A 20,355-nucleotide genomic window follows, 5' to 3' on the forward strand; every position below is an offset into this window, starting at 1 on the left:
CGGCATGGATCACTGCTTTCATGTCTTCCTGCAGGGATAAGGCGTAATCTCTGAGAGATTCGCCTGACTTTTGCCTTTTATTAAAGAACCGCTTTTTGATTTCGGACATGGTGTGGGCCTTAAAGATAACTTGCAGCCTTTCTAAGATTTGTTCTACTGTTTTCTTTTTGCGCTTAGTGCCAGGTTTTTACTTCCCGGGCAGATGCTCCTTCTAATTTTCCCATCAAAATTTCCACCTTCTGCTCTATGGTGAGCGGGTGGAGCCGGAATATGGCCTCCATCTTGTTCCTGAACTCCTTCAACGTATGCCTCTCTCCGCTGTATTGCGGCAACTTTGGGGCACCTAAACAGTAAGGCATCATCAGAGGTGCGAAACTGGAAGAACTAGGGGTTGGAGGAGTGCTAGACTGTTCATTATCACTACTGTCAGACATGTTGGTAGGTTATCTGCAGTCAGCTTCACTTTTGGCATGAATCCTAAAAATCGGACGCTGGTCTTTTAAATTTTGCGCTCAATCTCAGGACAGGTCACAGAGGTCTATATCCTGTTCGTGATGCCAAAAATTCCCATACTACAGCAAGCAGGAGTTGGCAGGTGTAGCTCAAGTGGGTACACTAACTCTGACCTCGTCAAAGTGGTTGCTACTCTGCCTAAAATGGTGGCTTGTGCAGTAGGTAGGATTGCAATAGGACTCTTGGTGAGGGCAATTGGTTATTAGTACAAGTTCGGTGTGACGCCAGTGTCTTTTCATAAAGGTGTCATGGTAATGAAATAAAGAAACCAGTCCAAATAGCGTTAGTAAAACCGAAGGCACACAGTTTACTTGAGATTTCGGACTGAGTACCATTCCCAATTGGCAATTTAGCAAACAGTAAAGTTTCCAGTTACTTCCTAACAGTTGCAATGCCGTTTATTTATTCCTTGACTTTCTCCTAACGAATGGGATGAGTCTGCCCGACCAATTTAAGTGGTTGCTACATTTGGAGGTGATTTGTGGAGGAATGGAGGGAAGGGTGTAGGCTCTACTCTGGAGACTCTGACTTCTGCATGCGCAGGGACAAGTTACACTCACAGTTGCGATGGCTGACTTCCTTGCAGCTCCTGTGGGGTGAGCCCTGTCCCAGGTTCCCTCTGGCAGGCTTGAGAAGGACTCAGCTCTCATTCCGCACACTCCCGGACCATGACTCCTGCACAGCTATTGCTTTTTCCTCTCTTTCTCTTGCTGAAGTCCTCCCACTCTCTCCTCTTCCTCCCTGCTGACCAGCTTACCTTCCTGAGTTTTTTCCTGACTCTTCCTACTCTCCCAATCCCCGGGCGCTCTCTCTCGTAACATGGCCAGTTCCTCCCAATCACCAAAATCCTCTCTAAAGGAGCAAATGACTAATCAGATAATTAGCTGATGGCAGCCAATCATAGGGGGGTGATGTTGCTAGGCAGATACCCCTTTACCCGGATTTCAGGGTAAAGGATAGGTGCCTCCTATGCCCCCCTAAGGGCTCATAGCGAGGTCCCTAGGACCTATTAACCTTTTGCCTATACTGTAGGACCCTCCGGGTCACTACACAGGGCACTGAGCAAGAAATCACTCACTTGGCGGAGTCACTTGGGTTTTAGCAGAACTAAAAACCAAATGACTATTGGCCCATGTAAACAGGAGGTGGTCAATGTTTGAGCAACTCCCGTTTACTGTGAATGGAGGCAGGCAGACTGGAACGATCCCGGGCCTGCTCCGTCCCCATTAACTTAAGTAGGGTGTTAGTGCAAGGTATGGCAGTTGAGCATTTATGACCCCAACAGTCATCCCATGTGAAGGGATCAAAAAGTCCAAAATTGTACCAGCAGAAACTCCAGCTCAGCCAACAAAAAATAAATCCTCACACTGCTCCGTCAATAGGAAAATAAAAAAAAAATGGGGATGTTAAAACATGGTGACAGAAATAAATAAAATAACATTTTTTAATAGCCCTCCTAAAATAGCCCTAAATCAAACTGGTGTGTGGCAAAGTGGATCCACATTCGTCCACCTGACAGTTTGCTTAGGCCATGGATCCTGTTCACGGAGCAACGACCAAGCCGAATTCAGCTTCTGCACTTCTGTGCCTACACCAAGAGTCCAAGACAGTTGACCAGTAAACTATGAAATTTTGTACATTTGCTGCACAACCGGAATGGAATAGCCTGGCCCTTCAGGCAGCATTCTGCAGGGGGCTCTCTGGAAGAATTGAAGATAAACGAACTGGCAGAGATCTACCTTCATCCCCAGAGAACCTCCTCTGTCTTGCTTCCAGAATCAACATACGTTTTGAGAATGTCTGCATGAAGCTACCTGTGATACAAAGAAAATTCATGTGGCTCCTAGTTTCTGTAAACTACTGCAGCCTCCCTCTGCCCCCTCTACTAACAAACCTTTGGAGGTAGAAAGAAACAAGCTCTCGTATGTTTGTACTGTGGTGGCAATGGACATTTCTTAAGATCTTGCCTAGTTAATTCCAAGGAATCTCTGCCACCTGGGGCCAATCGGAAAGGCTGCCCTAGATGACACTGAGTTCTCTTCAAAGTTTCTGCTTCCTACGTCCCACATCTGCGGTGACATCCAGATCTCTCTGGAGGCATACCTGGACTCCATTTCTGCTGAACACTTCATCCAGCAGGCCAGTGATTCCCAACCGGGGTGCCACGGCACCCTGGTGTGCCACGAGAGGCTGCCAGGGGTGCTGCAGCTCTCTGGCTGGAAATCACGTTGGTAGTGGCGTATCTTGACACCACCGGAAGGTAGGGGTGTGACAGGGCTTAAATAGAGGGATGGCCATGTTACACCCCTACCCCTAGGTGGCGATTGGCTCTTTGGCGCCACCCGCTGGACTCTCAATGGCGTTGCGGTCCCCCCTGCCAGCATGCTAAATACTGGTCTCCGCTGCGCTTCCCCCCTGCAGATGCCGACAGCACTCTCATCCTCTATGTCGGCTCCCAAGTGTGCTGCTGTCTCCCCTGCCGCCGTGGTTCTAAGTGCCGTCCACTCTCCTTGCACCTGGGTCCGCTGCCGCCGCTTTAGCCTTCCATGTCCCCCTGCATCCGATGCAGCCAGCCCGCTTACAGCGTCAGTGCAGTTACACTCAACGATTATCGCTCAAAAGATGGCTTTTGAGCAAATTTTGAACGATAATCGTTGTGTCTAAATGGGCCTTAAGTTGTGGAATCTATTGTAGCTGTAGCAGCAAAGTGTATGAGATTTTGAAAATCAACCAAACTGCGTGGAAACATTCTGCACAAAACCCGTGCGAACACTGACATGTGGTGCGGGATTTAATTCCACAACATGTTTATTTTAAATATAATGTATATCAATAGCCCACCCAGCACTCTTCCCTGTGTGTTTCTTTAAACAGACATGTCCTTTTTATAATGATGGAGGTAAAAATCATGTCGTAATAAGCCACACCCTAGACACGCCCCCATCACACCATAGCCACTCCCCTAACCACACCATCTTTTGGTAGGGGTGCCGCGCTGTAAAAATTTTTTTACCCCAGGGGTGCCCCATGGCTGATAAGGTTGGGAAACACTGCACCAGGCCTTGGTGATGAAGCACAGAATACCTGCACTACGCCTTAGAGATCATCTCTGTCACTTCTGCTATGTCCAACACAACAATTTCTTGAAGTTTCTTCCCTAGATATTATAACACAAGGACGATTTGTGAACTAAAGTTAAGGCTCTCGACAAAGACTCACAAGAAAACAATTGCTGTAATTCCTCCATCCAAGCTTTCACATACGGTAAAGTTGAGAAGGAACCTGACAATTCCATAAGTAGTCCATTAACCCCTTCCCGCCCCATGACGTAAGGGTACGTCATCGGAGCGGGGTACTTCCTGCAAAATGACGTACCCTTACGTCATAGGGATAGCGCGAGATCATAGCAGCTGCGACGGCGGGGGGCGTCGGAGTTGTGCCTACCCGCCGTTAACCCGTTCCCTGCCGCGATCTACTTAGACAACCAGCCTCTGTGACAACCAGCCGGCTCTCGTGATAACATCACAAGAGCCCCGCTGGTTGGTATGGCAACAGGACGCCGGATACCGGCGTCCTGTATTGTCATAGCCTAAGATCGCTGTAATAAGCAATAAGGTATGGCAGGACAGAAGTCAAATGCGCTAACACTCATTGCATGCGCACATGCGCTAATATGCACTGCGTGCTCACATGCGCTAATATGCATCACACGCACATGTACTAATATGCAGAGCGCACACATGTGCTAATATGCACAGCACGCACATGCGCTAATATGCACAGCACGCTCACATGCTGTAATATGCATCACGCGCACATGCGATAATATGCATCACACGCGCTATGTACCACACGTGCTAATATGCACCTTGCGCTCACATGCGCTAATATGCATCGCGCGCACACAAATATGTGCCATATTCACACACCACACGTACTGCATAAACAGGACCACGCACTTGCACAGCACATACACAGCCTACACATGCTTCAACATACTGAATACATACACGCACATGCCAGTACACCACACATACCGCATACACAGAGAACCACACGCTTATATGCTCTGGCTACACCACACACAGCCTACGCACGCTAATATGTACCACATACACATGACCACACCACATGTGCTGTATACTAACACAACACGTACAGGCAAACTACATACACCCATGAGGACATGCAAGCACACCACCACGCAGTAGCCTAACACACATACCTGCATACACACATATCCACACAGTAATATGGGCCACATAACACACCACATGCTAATATCCACCATATTCACACAACACACCATCTGTACTGCATAAACATGAGCACTGAGCTCCGATCACTGCAACTGACGGCTCAGCACGAGCTTTACATCTCTGTAGGGTGCACATCCAGCCAACCCAAACAACCAATCAGGTTGCTGGACTTGCCGATTAGGACAGAAGTGGGGTGGAAAAAGTTAATATGCTCCTGTCAGCATATTATTAATTTCTGCTACAGCTGTGCCCTAACAACCAATCAGGTTGAATCAGCCAACCCAAACAACCAATCAGATTGCTGGAATTGTGAATCAAAACCAATCAGGTTGCTGGAATTGCTGAATAGGGCAGAACTGTTGCAGAAATTGATGATATGCCTCCTGTCAGCGAACAAGTTAACCACACGAGCCCTCCTCTTGTTTCAGGTGGCACCGGAAGTTCTCGGTGTCGCTAGGATTGTCTTCCTCCCGGAAACATTACACAGCTGATATTTCATGAGAAGCGACGTGGCGGCTTCTGCGTCCTTGTTGTTGTCGGCTCCCCCGGGTCACACGGCGGGGTGCTGTGTGCTCACAGCTCGGGGCTCTACAGGGCCGCTGCCCCCCGGGGCTCACCGCTTCCTGGGGGAAGGGAAAAATGTCTAAACAGCAGGCCGGTCACCGAGAGCCACGTCTGATAGAAGAGGAAGAGAGGGGGTCGAGTGTCAGCAGCCTGTGATAGGGCTGCACACGCCGGTGAGTAGTGCCATATCGCTGCCACGTCTGCCTGCCAGCCTGTGCCATGTCACATGATGCTGCAGCCCAGTATCTGCTGCATGCTGGTCAGCCATGGTGCCCCTCTGTGTGGTATGTGCTCATCCAGTGCTAGCTATCCATGGTGCCCTCTGTGTAGTATGTGCCCAGCCATTGCTGGTTACCTAAGGTGCCACCCTGTGTGGTATGTGCCCAGCCAGTGCTGTTACCTATTGTGCCCTTCTGTGTGGTATGTGCCCAGCCAGTGCTGTTACCTATTGTGCCCTTCTGTGTGGTATGTGCCCAGCCAGTGCTGTTACCTATTGTGCCCTTCTGTGTGGTATGTGCCCAGCCAGTGCTGTTACCTATTGTGCCCTTCTGTGTGGTATGTGCCCAGCCAGTGCTGTTACCTATTGTGCCCTTCTGTGTGGTATGTGCCCAGCCAGTGCTGGTTATCCATGGTGCGACCCTGTGTGGTATGTGTCCAGCCAGTGCTGGTTATCCATGGTGCCACCCTGTGTGGTATGTGCCCAGCCAGTGCTGTTACCTATGGTGCCCTTCCGTGTGGTATGTGCCCCGCCAGGGCTGGATATCTATGGTGCCACCCTGTGTGGTATGTGCCCAGCCAGTGCTGGTTATCCATGGTGCCACCCTGAGTGGTATGTGCCCAGCCAGTGCTGGTTATCCATGGTGCCACCCTGTGTGGTATGTGCCCAGCCCGTGCTGGTTATTGATGCTGCCACCCTGTGTGGTATGTGCCCCGCCAGGGCTGGTTACCCATGGTGCCCTTCTGTGTGGTATGTGCCCCGCCAGGGCTGGTTACCCATGGTGCCCTTCTGTGTGGTATGTGACCAGCCAGTGCTGGTTATCGATGGTGCCACCCTGTGTGGTATGTGACCAGCCAGTGCTGGTTATCGATGGTGCCACCCTGTGTGGTATGTGCCTTTTATTCCAAGTCATGGACAAACCCTTTAATTTACCAGCATCGCTCAGTAAGTATTTGACTTTCTACAGCCAACATAGAGACTGGATCAACGACTAAGATGTAGGATTTTGAAACGCCACTGGCTCGAGAGAGGGTCACGTATGTGCTTAAAGGGAACCTATCATTGGGTTCATGCTGCCCAAACCACGGAGGGCATGAACCTGAGGCAGGTATACACAGCGCCCCCATGTATGTGGTGGTCTGGAATTCTGTGACCTTCCAGAATAAACACACTCTGAAGTTTGCCTGTTTGACTTTGGAATGGAGCTTTTAACTAAGAGGGGGGGCTGCGTCGTGTCCCCCTGACCCTCCTCGGCATGTGGACTGACAATCTCTGCGTTCCCAAGTCACAGGCTGCCTTTCAGAATAAAGCCTCCATAAGGGGACGGAGCGTACCTGTCCTAGGCTCATCCTTCTGCCAACATAAGCCCTGGGATCCCTTTTAAAGGGTATTCCAGCCTGAGGCTTTTATCACCTGTCCACGGAGCCCCCCCGAGCGCCCAGCTCTGCTGGTTCCCTGTGCCAAAGCCTTTGGATTGCGCAGCGGGGTGCATGCTTGATGATGCTTCATTCAAACTCCCCATAGTTACAGCCTTGCTGATTTGGGGAGGGTAAGCAAAGTCTCTTTCTGGCATTCGGTTGGGGTCCCGGCAGTCTGTGAAGACAAGTAACGTTCTCCATCTGCACCGTTACTTGGCCTTGTGCTAACTGCATGCTGTAAAATGTTGAAGCTTATAATTAGCTTGCCTAGTAGTGTAAGGAGATGTTTAGGCATGCGCTCACTAATACTATGTTTTTATTTTCCAGGAAACCCACAGATTTAACCAGCCAGATTTATACGGTGTTTGTCAATGACTGGGCCAATCTTCCCATGACAACCAGCTCAGCATGTTCATCCGGTTTCACAGATGAGAGTAACCGAACATTGTAAGAACATATGAAACGTCTGAACACAAAGTGTTCCGTATACCGTATAGCAAAATAACGCGTAAGAAGTGCATTCATGCAGCCTGTGCCCAATTCACCTGCTGTCTTATGTGGCACAGTGTCTGGGAATGGCACTTCTGATGAACTGTCTGCTGCCAGTGTAGAAAGTAGCAAGATGAATGGAGAAAATGGTAAGTTGTACTTTTGTATGTTTTCTTTCTTGATCACTTTGGTATTCCATTATGAAGTTCTTTAATGCAATTGTTGATTTTGGCCTTTTGTTTTGATAGATGTATATTGTATTTCTTGCTCTATTTAGTGATATCATTTTTTTAGTATGAGACTCTTAAAGGTAATTGAAACTTTTTGTGCATGTAAATAAAAACACATGTATCTTATTAAAGGGGTTGTCCAGTGTTAGAAAAACATGGCTGCTTTCTTCCAAATACAGCGCCACCTTTGTCCGTGGGTTGTGTGTGGTATTGCAGCTCAGCTCCATTGAAGTGAATGGGAGCTGAGTTACAATACCAGGCATGAACCATGAATAAAGGTTGCATTGGCTTTGGAGGAAAACAGCCATGTGGTGGGGTTTTTTTTACAATTTTTATTGCAAATTTTCCATAATACAAACAAATAGCAGTATAAAAAATGTTGACGTAATATAAAAAAAGCTATCACATATCAATATTTCATCTGGTTTGATAAACAATACCAAGTTTTGGTGTTCCAATGTAACCAGAGTTTTCTGCTGAAACAGCCCTGTTTTTCTAACCCTGGACAACCCCTTTAGGTCCCTGTATAAACAAATGATGCACGTATCTGCTTTTTGCATTAAGTTTTCCTTCAACTGTGTTTAGAAAGCCTCATACTTTGTTTTTAGGTTCTCCTATATGCAAGTTTCTGGCTGGGGGGTATTTACAGCACTGATCCGCTGGTCTCTCATGAATGTACACTAGCTCGGCTCTCCTCTTCCACAGGCTGTGTAGCATACCCATGCCTGCTGAATGCTACACAATGCTATCTCCTCATCTCCTGGTCCCTTCCCCCTCTCTGTTGATAAGGGCTCCAGATCTCCTCCATCGTTCCCTGGCAGTGTCATACAGGCCTCTGTAAAGGGCTCTCAGACATGAAGCAGCACTTCCCGGCACAAATTTCGCAGTTTTTCACTGCGGCGAAACCGCAAGATTTCCAGCGGGATTCCACCCTGTGTGAACCGAGCCTTATAGTAATCTTCTGATTTGACAGGGAGGAAGCTGAGAAACAACCCGTCAGTTTTAAGGCCCTTTTATACGGGCTGAGAATCTCACGATTCTCGTTTGCCTGAGCAGACCAGCTGGTGCCGTTATCAGCTCGTCCGCGCTCGTGCGGCCTGTTTAAGCAGTTCCTGTGCACTAGTCGTTCAGTGGCTCACAGTCCTATGTGCAAATAAGGAAGATGGAACAATACTTCTGCAGCGCCACCTATCGGATATTTCCTATCGGAGTATGCATTGCCTTATAGCTCTCTTCACTCACCTACTAGGTGTCTCCTCACACACCATCTAGGTGCTCTACTAAAGGAGAGATGACACCCTCCCAACCCACATCATAGGCCTCTCACTAGCCAAGCCAGAATCCTACTGCACACTGATGAGGGGCAAAAACACCAAAAACAGCTGTCTGTATGGATTCTGGCTTTTGGTCAATATCCAATCATTGTTATAAAGACTTGTCTAAAGGGTCAGATATTGATTTGCCTGAATTCTGCCATCCAATAGGTGGCGCTGCAGAGGTGGTGTTCCATCTTTCTTATTTGCATTTATTTCCCAGAGGAGCAGCATGGCCTTATAAGTCTCCTCACACATCTCCTAGGTGTCTCCTCAAGGAGAGATGATACCCCTTGCAACACATTCCCATGTGAGACACTGAACGATTAGTCTTTAAACAGCACGAGAAGTGCATGAGCCAGCGCTGATTTTTATGCCGGCTGAAAATGAACGATGAGTGAGAAACTCACAATTCTCGTTCGGCGTCCAGTCGTTTGCCCACGTTTAAATTGAATGATTATTGTTCAGTTTCGCTCATTTTAAAAGAATTTCTGAGCGATAATCATCCCGTCTGAATGGGGAGTTGCTGTGATAGAATTTGCTCCAGTCTGTAGTGCCTTGGAAAACAATAAAGCATACAAATCAAATCAGATATTTTTAATGAAAACCAATTACAAAAATTCTTGATTTCCAAAAACCTATTGATAAAAAAAAACCCAGCACATAGCTTTAAGGCCCATTTACACCAGCCGATAATCGCTAAAAAATCACCAATCGGCGATCGTTTTTGCGATAATCGGTGCATGTAAATGCGCGCCCATCGTGCACTTTTCGCGCGCCGCCAGCTGATCACTTTTCGCGCGCCGCCAGCTGATCACTTTTCGCGCGCCGCCAGCTGATCACTTTTCGCGCGCCGCCAGCTGATCACTTTTCGCGCGCCGCCAGCTGATCACTTTTGCGCGCGCCGCCAGCTGATCACTTTTCGCGCGCCGCCAGCTGATCGTTAAATTCGGTCTTGCCTAAAAATCGTCGTTCACTCTTGTCAGCAGTTTTCCATGGGTAGTGCTGATAGCATTGTTTCCAGGTGGAGAACAAAGGATCTGAGCGCAGATAAGAGCCCTCGGGCTATTAACTGCATTCAGCTAATGCTTCATTTGCACACTAAATAGCTACTAAGTAGCTGAGTAGCTACTTAATAGTTTATGCAAAATGATCGCTCAAAGCTGTCATTAAAATGGTCGTTTGAGCGATCTTTGAGTGATCATCAGCTGGTGTAAATGGGCCTTTTAAGCTCCTAGTCAACGCAGTTCACAAACGTCAATCACTTACAAATGCACAAGCGCCATTTAGTTGTTAGTCCTCAGGCATGCTGCACAATAGTGTTGAACTCCGCTAATCACTGCCACAAATATGCAGAAAAAGCTATGCACTTTCTAGGCTTTGTTCTCACTGCTATCATGGCTTACATGTCATATATGTCAAATCCTATTAAAGGGTTTTTGAAGACTCTATTATTGATGGGCTACCTTAGGGCGCATTCAGACGACCGTATATCGGCCGGGTATTCACACCGGTCAATATACGGCGTCTCTCTCTGCAGGGGAAGGAGGCTGGAAGAGCTGGGAGCAGTCCTCTGAGCTCTCACCCCCTCTCTGTTTCCTCTCCACCCCCCCCCCCCCCCCTGCACTATTTTCAAGGAGGAGAGCCGGGGCGGGGGCGGAGCTAATTCCCGGAACTTAGCAGGCCCGCGCCTCCTCTCATTGCAAATAGTGCAGAGGGGCGGAGAGGGGGTGGAGAGGAGGCAGAGAGGGGGCGGGAGCTCAGAACACTGCTCCCGCCTCTTCCAGCCTCCTCCCCCTGCAGAGAGAGATGCCGTATATTGGCCGTCGTGAAAAACCAGCCACTATACGGTTGTCTGAATGCGCCCTCAGGACCGGTTATTTAATATATAGGTGGAGGTCTGACTCCTGGCACATCCACCAATCAGCTGAGTTACGGTACTCAGGCGAGCGCTGGAGTCCCCATTCTGGACACTTTGTAGCGGCTGTGCCTGATACTGTAGCTTACTGCAGCTCAGTCCCTTTCAAATGGGGAACATTCGCAAAAGTGTTTGAAAAAAACCATAGCAACCAATCACAGTTCATATGGAAAAAGAAAATGGTCATGGAGGTGAAACTCTTTAGTGAATTATGTAATGCATGTCCAGCTGCCAGTTTATATACAAGACTGGGAAGCTATCATAAACGCAGCGTGACCCTGGTCTTAGGCCGGCTGCACACGAGCGTGACGGGCTCCGTCACGGCGCCCCCCAGAGACCCCATACTTACCAGCGGATCTGGCCTCTTCGCTCCCGCATGACGCTTCCCCGCCCACCGCCGCCGCGTCACATGACACGCCCGCCGCGTCACGTGACGCCGCCCACCGCGTCATATGACGCGGTGGCGGTAGGCGGGAAAGCGTTTTCACGCTATCTTCCGCTGTGTTACAGCGGGAGATAGCGTGAACGGATGGCTTCCATTGACTGCAATGGAAGCCGTCAGCGCGTACACCCACGGCAAATAGAGCATGCCGCGGGTGAGGACGGGAGATTTCACGGTGTGGAATTCCGCACCGTGTGCCCTGAGCTATTAGGTTCAATAGAACCTAATAGCTGCGGGCAACACAGCATATTTTCGCCGCGAATTACGCGGCGGAAATCCGTTCGTGGGAAGGAGGCCTTAGGCTTCATGTCCACTGCATAATTAACATTTAAAATCCGCAGCGTTTCTTCCGCACGTGGATCCGCGCCCCATAGGGATGCATTGGACACCCGCAGGTGGTTAAATACCTGCGGATGTCATTTTTCCCTTCAGGCGTGGATCCGTGTGCGGGGAAAAAAACCGCGACATGCTCCATTTTTGTGCGGGTCTCTGCGGGGACGGCCCCCGCAGGCTTTTTGTTGAAGCCTATGGAAGCTGTCCGGATCCGCGGAACACCCGTACATGAATTAAAACTCACCTGTCCTGGACGCTGCGGGTCTCCCCTCCGTCGCGGACGGATCTTCTTTCTTTGCCCGGCGGATGTGCCCCACGCATGCGCGCGACACGCTGCCGGCGTGCCGAGCACATCCGCCGGGCCAAAGAAAGAAGATCCGGCCGCGACGGATCTTATTTTTATTATATTCTTATTTTTAGCCTCATGTCTGCGGAGCAGGAGGGACCCGCTGCAGGATTCTGCATGGAGAATCCGAGGCGGGCCTGATTTTCCCCGTGGACATGAGGCCTTAGTATTCTAATAGCTTTGTTGGACACCTGTAGGAGTTACTGCTGGATGTTACTGGAAATGCTCGTCTAGCAACTTCCCAGCGTCTAATGTGTTAAGTGTGGAATGTGGCATGTCTTCACTGCAACAAAATAACTAATGAAACTGAAGGTAATGAAATAAGGAGACTTTATGTTAGACATGAGCAAAATTGGAAATCTGCAAATGGTATTCATATATACATCTCAATGTAAAACTTTCCCGTTCATATATTCATAAATTCACTTTTTTTATTTGTTACTAATAATTTTTTTTCTTTTTCTCTACACCTTCTGAGGTCTCAGTCATATGATTGTGATTTTGCGGCGTGATGTATGGCAACGTGACATGCGGTTAATGAAGTCAATGAAAGTAAATGGACTTTCATTGATCCATTCACATTAGCGTGTAGATACGCACAAGAAAAAGATCTCAGCATGCTCTATTTTTCTGTGTACCACGCAGGATGAGCCCTATTGTCTATCGGCAGCAAATGCAACACTATCCATATGTAATACATTGTGTATGGGCGGCAATACATGCACAACCCCGCTATGAAGCAGAGCTAGGAATTAAAAAAAAAAAACAAACAAACAAAAAGACTGTAACACTTCGCATAACCGCGTGCATGAGATACGCAATCGTGCACAGAACACTTGCAGCCACACGCACTCTCTGCCGGCAGAGCTCACACAGATTGGTAAAACGCTGAGGCCATGTGAATGAGGCCTTATAGTAATTTCTTTCTTTTTAGTTAGTGGTATTTTATGCAAAAAGTAGAAGGATTTATATTCTTAATTTTACAAATTTGCACTAAAATAACACTTTCCCCATTTTTCTATTCATATTTTGGATAAATGCCTGAAAAGCTCCTTTTTAAAAGTAGTTGGAATAAAATAACATAGTTGTGGAGTTCATTCAAACCCCGTGTTAACAGATGTCTAAAGTATATAGTGTTAATAACTTTCCCTGTAATTGTTTGCATTGATGCCATGGAGAAATGTGAAAGATAAGCCGAACAATTACCTACTTATAAGTAGATTTATGACTTTTGGGATTCCTTGTATGTGAAAAATGTAACTCTCATCTCTCCAGTTGTAGAACAGGGTTCTCTGAAGGCGCATCCGCTTCATTAGTGCTTTCTGCTCTTACACAAGGATATCCTATTATAGGTCATGTTAGACTTGTGAACAATCTGCTCCGGTTATTGTCAGAACTCTGCAAGCTTTAGTAGAGGCATTCTTCTTCTATTGTAGGTCTGCTGAAGGCTTGATGTAACCTTGTGGTCGGTGGGTTTTTAAAGTTATCATCACATTATTCAAATGAATCATTATTTTAATTTAAAACAACAAAAATCTAGCAATTCAAGTCTTTGAACACTTTTTGTAGATGAACAGTTTTTTTTCTTTAATTGCATCTGTTTTGGGCTACAAATCACACTTATGGGGGCATTGCTTGGCTGCTGGACTGAATGGCTGCCTAGTCCGGAGCTTCGGAATCACCAGCGTCCAAAGGTGACATTACCGCAGCAGAACAAACAGCTACATTGGCCTGACCTGTTTACACCTCCAAGATGTTGTGGTGGGGGAAGTGGTCGGCTGTCAGTCCAGTCCTGTTAGTTTTCCCTTCCTTGGAAGCTCAAGGGCCGCTCTGCTGCATCAGTGCCTGTGGAACGGTTGCCCAATTGCATGGATTCCGTAAAGTGGCAGCGAGGGAACACCCTACAAATCTTTGTGCAGCGAGGCTTTCTTTCCCAGCTACGCAATTCTGATTTGCACCTGGCCATTCGGAGGACCGCCCTGCAGAAACCAAGCAGAAGTCCTCTCAGCAGAAACATCAGCATCTTCTCTGCTGCCTCTTCTCCCTCGGCTAGCCCCAAAAAATCAGAGGCAAAAACTGGACACCCTGGAAGGACCCTCTGACACAAAGGTTAGCGATTTATCACATACCACTGCTACATCCTCCTCCTTAGAGGACATTTTGGATGGCATCCTAGTAAATCGCACATCAATCACAGATGCCATCTTGAAAGCTGTGTGACTCTCTATACAATCTAATTTAGCTCAGCTTCTCCAACCCACCACTACAACCTGGAGTCCGAGCTAGATCAGCTTACAGCTATGGGGGCTGACTTGGAAGACGGGTCACACTGCAACAACATGAAATTCCGAGGGACTCCAGAAAACGGGTCTGCCTCTGAACTAATGCAATATCTGCAGCTCCTTATGAAACAATTGCTGCCGGAGTGTCCAGTACAGTACAAGACTTTATAATTGACAGGGCACATTTCTTGCCCTAAACTTCTGGAAGAATATATATATATATATATTCGAGAGATATTTTGGCCTATGTTCATTTCTTCCACATGAAGCAGAAACTACTGGAGGCCACTAAGAAAACACATCCTTGACCCGCGCCATAGCAATCTTTGTACACAGACTTGTCTGCGGCAACCCTGGCCCAAAGGTGACAATTACTCCCTGTTAGGCCTAATGTCCACGGGCGGGTCAGATTCCGCAGGTGGGAGCCCGCAACGGAATACCAAACTGCCTATGGCAATAGGACATTACTTGCCAAACCTGTTCCTCTGTGTGGCAATGCAAGTCTTCCATCTTCTCCCCTGCGGATGTGGACTGGTGCTTTCCTGCGGAATCTGTGGCCCGTCTGTTGTGTCATTTACGAGTGGTCAGCAGATTGGACGGTTTCCATTGACTTCAATAGAAGTGTGTGTGTGACGCGCAGCAAAATGGAGCATGCTGCAGTTTGTTTTGCGGTCCAAAAGGTCCGCAAATCAAATCTGCATGCTTAAATTCAGCTGCGGGCACCCATGGTTGTCAATGGGCGGCTTGAACTGCGGATCATCCACACAGCTGCCGCAATTCAATTCCTCCTGTGGACAGTGGACCTTACTATGATCGGGGATCACAAAATCCCATGAAATGTGCATTTCCTGTAGGTTTTCTGATCACCAAAGAGAACACCAACTTTGTTGTCAAATCCTTAGACGATAGAGTTAGCCTTCTAAGACAATGAAACTAAAACGTTTCGTTACATATCAAAGACCCTAACAACTGTCGGGAAGCTGGCACACCGTGAAGTCTTGCAAGCAATCTAATCCTTTACTGCTTGGCATGCTCTGTCAGTGTGTTACGCTAAGTAAACCAGGATACACCTGAGAACTTTTCACTCAATGGCACAGTCAGAGACTGATGTTAATTTTTGCTCTTTTTAATTTAACATTTTTTTTTCTTCGTCATATATGGGTACACCCATTGGTTCTTATGGCAGATGGTTCCACACAGCCAATTCTCTACAGCTTTGACTGTTTGAATCCCTGTGTATCTATGCCTTTTTACCTACTGTCAAATGGCAATTAAGATTGTTTCGTTAAATATTAAAGGGCTAAAATCACATTGCGCTGGTATTATACTTCAGTCTGACTATCCCAAATGTATCCTAAATGTACAATTAACTGCTGGAGGATCTGTGGGAGTAGAGGAACATTGTTGCATATCTTGTGGAACTGCCTACTTCTCCAGCAAAATACTGTGATTCCGTATTTCAAACACTATCCTCTTTGGTGGGTCATGAAGCCCCCTCCTCTAGGCTTGTTGAATATTGGCTCATACATTCCCACTGAGGTTTCCGATATTAGGATATTAAATACTAGCTTTATCCAGCCCTACCATACTGAGACCAATAAAGTGTGGCCGTCTCTAGCATAGGATAAACTATAAATTTGATAAATCAGACATGTATATGAGAAAATGCTTACATGTAATGCCTTTTTATGCTTCCCAAATTCCATCATACATGGAGAGCATGGTCGTCTAGTACCCAGTTTGTAGCCAGTGCCAGAGAGGCAGAGATGTACACAGCCGCATTAAGAGAGACCCTGCAATTCGTGCCACCTCAAAGCCTTCATCTGGGGGTGATGCTCATGTGTGAAACTCTCCATTTAAGGTCCATGCCCACCAGTCAACAGAACGTATGCTCAATGGAAGGCTAAATATCTTGTCTCCTAATTTGTGCCATTAATTGCTGACCTCAAAAATCAATGCAGTGAAAGTGAAGTCACATGGAGCCGTAAGTTGGCACGTAAAGGAAGAACGTCCTTGGCAACCAACCTTTCACAACATATCACATGGGAGTACGATTAGCAGAGGTTGGCACGCATTAGTCCTGAGACAGAACAGCAAAATAAATCGCCGTGGGAATTTGTGCCCATTAATGTTGGATGAGAAGGTCTGGCTGGCTTAGGGCTCATTTACACCAGCCGATCGCTAATTGGTGATCTTTTTAGCAATAATCAGTGTGTGTAAATGTGCGTCTATTGTCTGCTTTTCGGGCCTTTGCTAGCTGATCGTTAAATTCAAGCTAACCTAAAAAGCGTCGCTCACTTATATCAGTAGTTCTCCACGGGGAGTGCTGATAGCATTGGAGAACAAAGGATCTGAGAGCAGATAATAGCCTGGGGCTATTAACTGCATTCAGGGAAGGCTTCATTTGCACACCTAATTGGCATTTAAGTAGCTGAGTAGCTATCGTTTGAGCGATCATCGGCCCGTCTAAACCAGCCTTTACAGTTGATGATCCGTCTCATCCCAAAGATGTTCAATGGTGTTAAGGTCAGGGCTCTGTGCAAGCTACTTGAGTTCCTCCACACCAAACCTGCCAAACCATGTATTTCTGGATATTACTTTGTGCACAGGGACACGGTCATGTTGAAACGGGAAAGGGCCTACCTCATACTTTTGCCGCAAACCTAGAAGCACAGAATTGTCTAAAATGTCTGTTGCAACATTATCCTTCACTGGAAATAAGAGGACTGACCCAAACCCTGAAAAATGGCAAGACTGCTTTTCTCCTCTTGCTTTACTCTGTGACTTGGGAGGTTGCTGCAGTTGTGGGCACTGGACTCAAGTGGGTGAAACATTTCACTGAGTTGCCAGCCTGGCGCCGTTGGCTTTTTCTATTGTTGCCTCACAGATGCATATACGGGGCGTTACTGGCTCAATGTGTTGGCGCGTGACTGATGTCATAAGATACTACCCTGGTGGTTTTGCGTAAGCTGCTCTGTTTGAATGTTAAAAGCAGTACATAAGAAGAGGTTCTGAGAAACTATTTTATCTCTCTCATTGAGCTGCCAACACAGTCCTCCACCAGAAGTGAATTCTGTCTCCCGTGTAAGAATATGCATAGAACTGAATTTTAAAGCACTTAGGACCTTTAGGCTGGCTTCACACGAGACAGATTTGCTGCGGCATTTATGTGCGGCAAATCCACCTGCGTCGCGGCAAAGCCGGGTGGAACTGGCGATGCAGCGCGGAATTGACAGCTGCAGCATTTTAATTCTTTTTTTTTTCCCATTGCGGCATCACTCTTCTGTATGGGGAGAGAAAGCCGCAAGGGAATGCCAGCGGCTGAACTGCTCTAAAAACCACAGCGAAATGCTGCAGGTGTTGAGGCTGTGGCTCTCCGCGTCTTTTTTTTTTTTTTTTGTACGGTAAAGCCGCAAGATTTCTGCGGGATTTCCGTCCCGTGGGAACCCAGCCTTACAGATGGTGGCAATGTGCTTTTATACCACTCCCGCCAACCCTTTCCATTGTCTACTGCTTCTTGCCTGGACTGTTACTTCTGGGCTCTTCCATATCACAAAAATAGCACTTATACTTGACAGAGCAGATCAGAAATGTTAAAAATGCGACTTGTGGTGAAGGTGACATCCTGTGAAATTGCCACTTTTTTATTTATTTATTTTTCTTTTTTGCAAATCTTTTTATTTAACTGTTTTTGAGAAAGCATGAAATTCTAACAATGACAAACAATAGCAATTCCTAGGTGTATCGCCGGCTTGGTGTAAATGTCTTGGGAAAACATTCTGAACCACGATGCCACGAAATGGTATGTCTGTTTACAGCACAACAGCTGTAGCATAAATGTCCCTGAGGAGTCCTGTACGAGCGGGAAACACAGTTGTGACTTGCAGTGACGCATTTAGATTCAAGCTAGACCGAATATACACTGCTAGAGTTTATATCTGACTCCCATTGGAATTCAGGCTTTCATTTATAGAAGCCTCAGATTCGTACTGTCGGGTGGGGATTAGGAGGCCTGATTAATTATCCAGTGCCTTCCATTACATCCACCCATCTGACTAGCGCTGCAATATAAAGATACTGGGGAATATATACTAATACAGTAACACCAGATTTGACATCATTGAGAAAAATAACATTTGTTCTTAGTTTCATATTTGATGAGGCCTGTCAACATTTCTTACCAATAGAAAAGTTCAAAATACTAATTTGACTTGGCCATCATAAATACTTCGAAGGCTCTTTTCACGCTGTAATACTTCTATCCACCTCAGGCTCCATCCTAGCTTTCTGTTTTATACATGAAACTGCATAGGGACAGAAAGCAAGAAATCGTAGGAGTTAATACGTAAGTCGGAGACCTCTTTTGGATGGTGTAGCTGTTGTCCAGTTTAAAGGACTGACTGGGAAAGAAACTGAGACCTCTTCAGCTCACATGTTGACCCTTAAGGTTCCGACCGCCTTTCTGTCCCTTTTATATGTTTCTGCTTTAGAAGAAGGAAAGCCACGATGGAGGCTGTGCTAGATAGAAGACACAGTGTGAAAAGATCCTAATATGTCTTAGCGCTCACATTGGCTGGTATGACTGGTCTTAAAGGGGTTGTCTCACGCCGAAACGTTTTTTTTATTTATTCAATAGGCCCCCCGTTCGGCGCGAGACAAACCCAAGGGATGGGTTAAAAAAATAAAAAAAGTTTATTACTTACCTGAATCCCCGCGCTGCGGCGACTTCTTTCTTCCTTTACCAAGATGGCCGCTGGGATCTTCACCCACGATGCACCGCGGGTCTTCTCCCATGGTGCACCGTGGGCTCTGTGCGGTCCATTGCCGATTCCAGCCTCCTGATTGGCTGGAATCGGCACACGAGAACGGGGCGGAGCTACGAGGACCAGCTCTCCGGCACGAGCGGCCCCATTCACCAGGGAGAAGACCGGACTGCGCAAGCGCGTCTAAAAACGCCAGAAGACAGCAAATTTAGATGGATCCATGGCGACAGGGACGCTAGCAACGGAGCAGGTAAGTGAATAACTTCTGTATGGCTCATATTTAATGCACGATGTATATTACAAAGTGCATTAATATGGCCATACAGAAGTGCTGAACCCCACTTGATTTCACGAGACAACCCCTTTAAGTGGAACCTAAGCTATGGTGCTCACAGTCGCCCCTAAAAGTCAGCACACAGACCATGCACTCAGCGAGTGGACTGTGCCATTGGACTCAAAGCTCCTGGCTGTGCGTGCACAGTCCCATTGATCTCTGTGGGAGGGCATGCACACAGTCTGCACCTCTTGAGTCCGCTGCACGATCCATGCATCAACTTTTGGGGCTGACAGTGCAGGCAGCGTGAGGAGGGTAAGTATAAAAGAGACCTCCCTAGGAATCTGCCCTGTAAGTACTATAGCTTAGTTTATGGTGCTTACAGATGGTGACTGGTTCCCTTTAAAGACATCACTTCTCGACAGCATAAGTGATAAATTATATGATTGCTGGGACGCACAGGCATAAGTGATAAATTATGATTGCTGGGACGCACAGGGGTCATGAGAATGGAGCACCCAAGAATCCCCCTAGTGAATGGGCCAGTAGTGCACATGTGTGAACACCATTCTGTCTTCTATAGGACTGAGGGAGAGTACTCTTGGCTATGTTTACAGACCATGAATAGAGCAGTGGTCAGTCGTGCACTGCTGCTGAAGTAAGGGGGGGGAATTCTGAAATATACTTAATGTTGGAATTCCTTTTCTGTTTTCTGCTATCTCCATTGCTCCTATGTTTAACTTTGGCTTGACCTACGGTGGATGTGATGATATGTATGGATGTGGTGTTTACGTAGTAGACTATAGATATATGCATTGTTTGTCTGAGCTGAGATTAGTCTCTGGGGACCAAATATCCTCACAGTATAATAACTAACTGGGGGTCATTATGTGAAAAATCTAAAGGCCCGTTTACACGGAGCGATGATCGCTCAAAGATCACTCAAACGACAGTTTGAATGACAGCTTTGAGTGATCATTTTGCATAAACGATT

The 20,355-nt window shown here is 47.0% G+C and overlaps 1 protein-coding gene across 2 annotated transcripts in view; it reads left to right on the plus strand.

Moving 5' to 3' along the window:
• The first annotated feature begins 5,282 nt into the window (after nt 1–5,282).
• Nucleotides 5,283–20,355, plus strand: part of GOLGA3 (golgin A3) — a 56,449-nt gene continuing 41,376 nt past the window's right edge. For both annotated transcript variants that reach the window (XM_066603447.1, XM_066603448.1), the window contains exons 1-2: nt 5,283–5,509; nt 7,299–7,609. In XM_066603447.1, the coding sequence (XP_066459544.1) occupies nt 7,495–7,609 (115 nt within the window). In that variant the 5' untranslated portion in view covers nt 5,283–5,509; nt 7,299–7,494. The remainder of the gene's footprint in view (nt 5,510–7,298; nt 7,610–20,355) is intronic.

Source organism: Eleutherodactylus coqui, chromosome 5 (genome assembly GCF_035609145.1).
Source record: "Eleutherodactylus coqui strain aEleCoq1 chromosome 5, aEleCoq1.hap1, whole genome shotgun sequence".
Classification (NCBI taxonomy): Eukaryota; Metazoa; Chordata; class Amphibia; order Anura; family Eleutherodactylidae; genus Eleutherodactylus; species Eleutherodactylus coqui.